This window comes from Pelodiscus sinensis, chromosome 24, assembly GCF_049634645.1.
Source record: "Pelodiscus sinensis isolate JC-2024 chromosome 24, ASM4963464v1, whole genome shotgun sequence".
NCBI classification, from domain to species: domain Eukaryota; kingdom Metazoa; phylum Chordata; order Testudines; family Trionychidae; genus Pelodiscus; species Pelodiscus sinensis.
In genome coordinates this window covers 7713770-7721422 of record NC_134734.1, presented here as the reverse complement: position 1 = coordinate 7721422, position 7653 = coordinate 7713770, and the positions used below count along the sequence as shown (strand labels likewise).

The following is a 7653-nucleotide window of genomic DNA, read 5'->3' as shown; positions in this document are numbered from 1 at the left end:
GGGAGGAAACTGGGCTGGATGGGCTCATTGAGCTAATCTGAGGGGTGGGTGGGGGCCAATGTGTCTCTCAATTTTTCCACACGCAGAATAAATTTTGCTATGTGCTCCGAGTTGTGCAGATGTGCACCACCAATAGAAACATATGCTGCCAGATATGGGTGCACTGTTAAATAGCTGAGCAACAGTTGCATTTCTCCTGGGTAGCTGCCCAAGCGCTCAGCTTACAGGAAACTCTGGTGAGGGAAGTGGGACCATTGGGCTGACTTGAGAGGCTGATGAAGCAGTCAAATCCAGTCTAGATACATCCATTAGACTAACCCAAGAGGTGGGTGGGGGAAATGAGATCTGGGCTAGATGGGACCATTGGGCTGACCTGCAGGGAGGTTGCAGGCAGTGGTATTTGGGACCCTCGGGCTGATCTGAAAAATTGGTGGGAGAAGTTGACCTAGGCTATCTACACCCGTTGGGTGGGATGGAGGATGTCAGCCTAGATGGCAATCAGTTTTGGGGGGGGGGGTGAAAGTAAGGCAAGTCCTCAGCTGGACATGCCCACTGGCCTAGGATTCCCAGTGTTTCCTAGGGAACCCCAGCACCATCTGTAAATAATGAGAATAACTCATAATAAAATAGTTGCTTTTATTTCTTAGCAAAACTAGTAATTCCACGTGCTATTTACAACAGGCCAAACATGTTTTATTAAGTACAACAGAGAGGTCAGGACATCAAAACAAACAGCACAGGACTGGGAACCGGACACCACAAAGCCAAGAATCTCACACTCAGAAAGTGGATGCAGGTGGAAATACACTCGCAAACGCCCTTAGTACAAAACCCATCCCCAACCCACCCACTCCCCCTCCTCCCCATCAACATTAGCCTCTTTGTAGTCAGCCTCAGGTTAGAACTGATCAGTTGGTTGACTGGAAATGCTGGTGGTTTCCTTAGGTCATGGATTCCAGTCTTTGGATGGTGGTGAATTCACAGCAAGAGACAGCATGGCAGCATGCCTGGTGTGGGTAGGGTGGCATGTTTTGGGGGGCGTAACACTGGCAAAGTCACAATATTTAACCTCAAGCTCAGGTGTCGGTTGATGGAAGAAATAACCCATGATAAGGCAGTTTGGTATGGAATATCTCGCTCTGTTCTCCCCTCATTCCCTCTCCAGAGGATGCCCAGTGGGCAAGGCTTACCCTTGGGATAACAGGAAGGGTCAGTGTGGAATTTTACAAGAGAAAGCGTGTGCTAGTGACAGATCTAGGCACATACACATGTTCTGGCATTCTTACCATTGTTAAGGGTTCTGGCCTTTTGACAACTAGGAAAACTTCAGCTCCTCAGCTGGGATCAATTGACAAGCCCCCATATGATGCAAGATGACATCTCTCAGGAAAAAAAAGACAGCTTGCCCACCAGGTATGAGCTGGGTGCCTGCACTCTGCCTTTGCTGTGTAGGAGTTCAGACAGGGTGGCCACAATGGTCCTTCTGGCATCAAAACCTGTTTGAAGCTCCTGTCCTATGCTCAGATTGGCTCTCCGGAAGTCAAGTTGCCAGTTCTTTGACATGAACAGAGCTGTGCTAATTTTACCCACCCATGGGGCTGCCTCTCCCTCTCCCCCGCTCCCTGCCCCAGCCCAGATGAGAGATCCCCAGGACTCTCTCTGGCTTGCTCCTACCGAGAGAGGGTCCTGGTGGATGGCAAGGTTAGAGACAATTCAGTCTGCTCTGTTTTCAGTGACCTGGGCTAGATATTTTGGACTCCCAGGCTGCTGTGTGGGGATTTAATCCGAGTTGAGTGAGGGAGCTGCCACCTCTTGCCCTACTGATAGCTTTGATGATGTTCTTGATGTCCAAAGGAGGAGAGGAGGGACTGGGGTCACTGACTTTGGTGCCAGAGAGTTAACAACAAATGGGGCTTTGCCTGGAGCCGTGGTGGGGGACTAGGAGAAGAGACAAGATTGGGTTCTCCTTGGGCTTCCTGTCACCTGCTCTGGGCGGCTCCTGGAAGGTAAAGGTGGGGGGAACATGTTCCCAATGACTATGTCTTCCACAAACCATGGTGAAGCTCCACTGACATTCCCCCATTTTCTTCATGCGCAAGAGCTGGGAGAATCATGGGGAACCAGCAATCCTAAAGTTTGGGGATGGAGAGACCAGGGTGGCCTCTGCCTTTGCATGGGGCGGTTTGCGGGGATGGAGCGGGAGTGTGTTCTCCTGACTCATGCAGAACTGGAAATGCTCGGGATACTCAGGATGGCCACATTTCCCCATGGAGGGGGGCACGCCAGTTTGGATGTTCACTGGAATGCCTGCGAGTGGTCCAGCAGCACCTGCTCAATGTAATTCTCCATCTCCTCCTCTCGGCTGTCGGCGGCCTCGTCTCTTGGCACCAGAGGACCCGGCAGGTGGCGGCCATGGTGGTAAGCCGGTGGCGGGAAAGCCCTGGGCTGGATGTGGTTGGAGACGTCGTTCTGCTTGGCCAGATACTGCTTGGGACCGGGGCGCTCATCCCTGCGCAGCACCTCATTCCAGTCCCGCTCATCCGGCTTCGGGCGGCGCCAAGGAGTGTAGGGCTGGGGCGGGCTGTAGCGGGGTGCCGCCGCCGCCTCCTTCTTCTTCTTCTCCACGTCGCTGATGATGTCGACGACGTCCTCGGCCGGCAGGTGCAGCTTGGTGGAGAGCTCGATCAGTTGGTCGATAGTGCTCGGGTCGATGACATCGTCCTCGTCGGAGCGCTTGTCCTCTGCCACGTTGCTCTCCTCGTCCTCGAAGAGCAAGGGGCTCCCCTTGGCCCTGCTGCCTCGGAAACCCCTCTCTTCTTCCTCCTCTTCCTCTTCCTCCTCGCGGGCATCGGGCCCTGGCTCGCCCTCCTCGTCCCGGCCCTTCAGCAGGTACTGCAGCAGCAGGTCAGAGGCCATGTCCGCCAGCCGCTCCTCCTCGGCAGCTGCCTTGCGGGCCTCCTCGGCCTGCCGCCGGCTCTCGGCCAGCTCCTCGTAGCGCCGCTGCAAGAGCTGGTGCTCCAGGTTCTGCTGCTGCCTCAGCTTCCTAGCGCCAGCCCAGGGCTCGGCCGGTGGGGCCCGGCGCTTGGTGCTGGCCCGCAGCCGCTCATACTCCTCCAGCTCCTTCAGCACCGTCTCATGGCCAGAGTCCCCTGGGGCGCGCTCACGCTTGACCGCGGGGCTGTAGGGCCGCAGCTCGCGCAGCAGGGCCTGCAGGCTCTCCAGCTCCTGCCGGCTGCTCTCCCCCTCTTCCTTCTCCACCCAGCCTGCCCCCAGGCTGGCGCTCCGGCTCTGGCTCTGCACGCGCTCCTCATCAGGGGCCCAGCGCTTGTCGGGAGAGTCGTGACCCCCGTCGCCCAGGGCCTGCAGCAGCACTGCAGCCAAGGCCTTGGGATCCACATCATGGAAGAGCTCCTTGTCTTCCTCTTCCTTGGCATCGCCGCCGTCCCGGCTGGGCGAGGGCTGGGCTCTTGCCCACACCTCCTTAGCGGGGGGCGCAGGGCTGGGCTTGCGGGGCTCCTCAGGGTGGGCAGCCTCTCCTGGGGGCAGGGGCGCAGCCTGGAGGTGGCACTGGGTCAGGAGGCTGATGGAGAGGAGCAGGGCGGCTCCGCGCAAGGGGGCGTGAGAGCCCAGCATGACTCTCCTGCAGGGGGACAGAGAAGGGAGTCAGGGTCAGAGGGTACCCAGCAATGTACCCCAGCCAGAGGTGCGGGGGAGTGGACATGCACATGCAGGGGAGGAAGGGATGGATGGACAGACCTTGTAGAGGGAGGGGGTGGGGACAGACAGACAGACACACACACTTGTATGTGTGCACATGGGTGGCTCAGCTTTGCCTACCGAGAGACGGGCGTGCGCTACCCAGCTAGCTGAGGTGCCACCTCCTCCCTGCTGACAGACCATGTCAGGACACACACACACCCCGTTCGTTGGCAGCAGCCCCCCCCCCCCCCCCCGGCTATACCTGCAGCCACGCCTCTCACTGGTCATTGCTAGCACAGGGGCGTGCAATTGCCAGGGGATTGTGAGTACTCACAAACAACACCTATCACTCGGGGCACGTGCCCATTCACGCAATAGTCCATGCGCACCCAACTGCACACCCAAGGCCTCTCACTAGGGGGCTCGTGAGCGCACACAGATGCACACGCAGGGTCTTTCCCTGAAGCCGGGCACGTGCGCGGGCAGCAGCCCAGCGTCTCTGTCGCGCACCCCTGCAATGCCTCACGCTAACACATCTGCACACCCTGCACCTCTCACGGGGGCGGGGAGGAGGGACGTGCCCACCCACACGCGATCGCTGACGCTCACACAATCACACTCCTGTATTTCCACCCACACCCTCATCAGCCTGCAAGGTTGATTTCCCGTCGTGCTAATGCAGCCAGCGGCTGCGGCTCGCCCAGCCCCCACCCTACCAAAGCTGGAGACTGACGGTGCGAGGTTGCGAAGCAGAAATGGGGTGCAGGCAGTTAAAGGTGGGGTGCAAAAGGGAGGGGCAGGGGTGGGGAATTCAGAGGTGGGAGAGGCAGATGGTTAGGGGTGGAGGGGCAGAAGGGAGGGAGCAGGGCGGGGAATGCAGAGGTGGGGGGCAGATAGTTAGGGAAGGAGAGGTAGAAGGGAGGAGCAGGGAATTTCGGGGGTGGCAGAACATTTGAGGGGGAGCGGCGGCTCACGGGAAAGGGAATATGGAGCAGAGACACGCCCATGCCTGCCCCTCTCTCTCCGCCCTGCCTCCTGTCCGCTTTCCTCCCCCTCTCCCCCGCAGTCTTCCCCCGCCCCCGCCGGCTGGCTGCCAGGCGAATCGCTTCCCGGAATGAGGGAATCCCCACCCTGGATACCAACACCCTCATCTCCTACACCCTTCTCCTCCAGCAGGTTCCCCTTCCCAGCGCCCCGATATATCAGGGATTCCTTAGTCCCCAGCGGGTCCCCCTTCCCAGCGCCCCGATATATTAGGGACCCCCATTCCTCCAGCGGGTCCCCCTTCCCAGCGCCCCGATATATCAGGGATTCCTCAGTCCCCAGCGGAACTCGTTTCCCAACATCCCTATAGCTCAGGGATCCACATTCCCCATAACGGGGTACCTCTTCCCAGCACCCCAAATATATTATGGGCCCCCGATTACCCATAGCGCGGTACCCCTCCCCAGCGACTCTATACTACCTCCAATGCAGTAATTTCTCGGGGACCCATCCCACACATGCAGCAAAGGGAGGGGAACCCCATTGACTCCCGTAGGTGGGAGTCTCCCAGCCTCCCCCCACCACGCCCGGACGGGGGGCTGTTTACCGACCGTGCTGCAAGGCTGTGTCCGTCCCCCACCCCTCTGCTTTCAGCACCCTGGACAGACACCGCGCGCCGCCTTTATACTCCTGGGCGTGCCCACGTGGGGTGGGGGGGCTCCATTGACGTCAACGGCCCATTCATAAAATTGGAGGAAGGGGGGAGCCTCACGCATGCGCAGAGCTGCAACGGTAGGGGGAGGGCGGGCGCGCCCGAGTGCTATGGAAAGAATGAATGAATGAAAGGAGGCGAGGAGGGGCGCAGTGGGGGAGTGAGTGAATGAATGAAAGGATGAATGGGGGGGTCCCTTTACTAATGGGAAGGGTCCGATAAAGAGCCATGGAGATAATGTACAGCCCCCCCTTCCAGGAGAAAAGGGCACAGGAGGGGCTGGGTAACGGGGCCCCTACCCCCCGAAATGAATTCGAGGTGTGGCGCAGCTACTGCAGTGTGTGCGCGGTGTGTGTGTGCGCGCGTGTGCTTAGAATGTGTGCTCGTCTGCGTGTCTGCTGTGTGCGCGAATGAAGATGGGATTGTGTGTGAGTGTAGAAATGAGTGTTTCTGCTTGATAGGATTTGTATGTTCAATATGTGTTTCGGAATATGTGTGCTGGGTGGGGTTTGTGTGTGTGCAGTGTGCGTGTGAAGGAACGTGTTTGTACTGGGCGTGTTTGTGTGTGTAGGAATGTGTGTTTGTGCTGAGTGGGGATTTCTGTGTGTGTAGGAATGTGTTAGTGCGGGGTATGGTTGCGTGGTGTATGTAGAAATATGTGTTTATGCTGGATGGGGTTGTGTGTGGTTGTTGCTGCTACATGTGCTGACTGTGATTGTGAGTGTTCATTGAGGGGGATTGTGGGTCTGACTGCAGTATGTGCGCTGAGACTGTGTGTGGCTGCAGGGTGCTGGCTGCGGTTGCATGTATGAGAGTGTGTGTACGTGATGAGGAGTGTCTCGCTGGAGGGAGTGCAAGTCTGTGCCTTTGTCTTTGGGCCTGAGGGGTTGTGCGGCTGCCTTTGTCCGTCTGTGTGTGTTGTGTGAGAGTTGGGAGGGGGTGCGCTGAGAAAAGGGTGGGTGGGTCCGGCCAGGAATGTGTATGTGTGTGTAGAATAGTGATAGAAATGTAGCCGTGTTAGTCTGGGGTAGCTGAAGCAAAATGCAGGACAAATCTTGTTAGTCTTTAAAGTGCTACATTGTCCTGCATTTTGCTATGTGTGTGTGTGTGATTGTCCCCTCTCTCCCCACCCATCTCCCCACACATCCTGTCTCTTCCCATGAACAAGCCCTTCTACCCATCCCCATCCACTCTCTCTCTCTCTAATCTGCGCGCTCGGACACACACACACACACACACACACACACACACACACACACACACACACACACACACACACACACACACACACACACCTCATGCCACTCATCATTAGCTGACCTTTCCCCGATCTCTGGTTTAACCCTAGTCCCCCATCCCAGGGGAGCGAAAGGGCAGAGCAGAGAGATCTTGGCATTTGCAGGCGGGGAGGGGGGCGGGCAGGATGAGTCACTAATTGCAGCAGCCGTTTCCGCTGCCCCCCCACCTATGCTCGCCTGTTGTGAGTCTCAGCCCGCGAGAGTTATTACTATTGAAAAGGCAGCGAAACGTGAACACGGACCCAGAGCCGGTGGGAGGGGGCTCTGCAGAGGCAGCTAACCGGGGGACAGGGATTTGGGGGCCCTGCAGAGGCTGCTAATCCAGGGACAGATTTGGGGCCCTATGAAGAAACAGGTGATTCAGGGGGCAGGGACTTGGGGGGGGGGGCCTTGAAGAGACAGGTAATTTGGGACTAGGGCCCTGCAGAGGCAGCTGAGACTTGGGCCAAGGCCTGAGGGGCCAGGCAGAGCCAGCTAATCCCAGGGGACAGGTGTGTATGGGGGGGGGGGAGCTGCGCAGAGACACCTCATGCAGGAGAGCAGGGGATGGATCCAGCCAGCATCTCCTCCCCCTCCCCCCCAGGCCCCTGGATGATTCACCCTGCAGTAGAAGGATGGGGGGGCGGAGTAGCAAGGGGAGGGAGTTGACGACAGCAGTGTCGCACGCACGTGAGACCAGCTGGGGGGGAGAGTCCCCCACTGCAGAGTCCAGCGTGGGGGGGAGGAGGGAAATAGATTCAAATAGACCAAAATTCCTCCACAGTCCATAGTTCCAGTGGGGGGGGGGTGAGGAATGAGGCAGAGGAAGGGGGTGGGAGGGAGGTTGCAAGTAGGGACAGGAGGATTTGCATTCTCCTTGGTTGTTTTTTTCCCTTCTGTCCCCCATGTCCTCCCCCTCTCTCCCTCCAGTCCCCCCACTTTCCTGTGTGCCCCTCCATCTGCCCCTCCTCCTCCTGTCAA

The 7653-nt window shown here is 58.1% G+C and overlaps 1 protein-coding gene across 2 annotated transcripts; it reads right to left on the bottom strand.

Moving 5' to 3' along the window:
- Nucleotides 1-881: 881 nt before the first annotated feature.
- VGF (VGF nerve growth factor inducible) lies at nucleotides 882-6784 on the bottom strand. Of its 2 annotated transcripts, none has more exons than XM_075907773.1 (2): nucleotides 6716-6784; nucleotides 882-3640 (listed from the first exon to the last, which is right to left on the bottom strand). In XM_075907773.1, the coding sequence occupies exon 2, from the start codon at nucleotides 3631-3633 to the stop codon at nucleotides 2296-2298; it is 1338 nt and encodes a 445-aa protein (XP_075763888.1). In that variant the 5' UTR covers nucleotides 3634-3640; nucleotides 6716-6784; the 3' UTR covers nucleotides 882-2295. The 2 variants fall into 2 exon arrangements, with proteins under 2 accessions (XP_075763888.1, XP_006118041.2); XM_006117979.4 differs by lacking the exon at nucleotides 6716-6784 and adding an exon at nucleotides 5295-5384.
- Between the last annotated feature and the right edge of the window lie 869 nt (nucleotides 6785-7653).

Coding starts and splice junctions, on each gene's coding strand:
- VGF (XM_075907773.1), bottom strand. CDS start 3,633: ATGCTGGGCTCTCACGCCCCCTTGCGCGGAGCCGCCCTGCTCCTCTCC.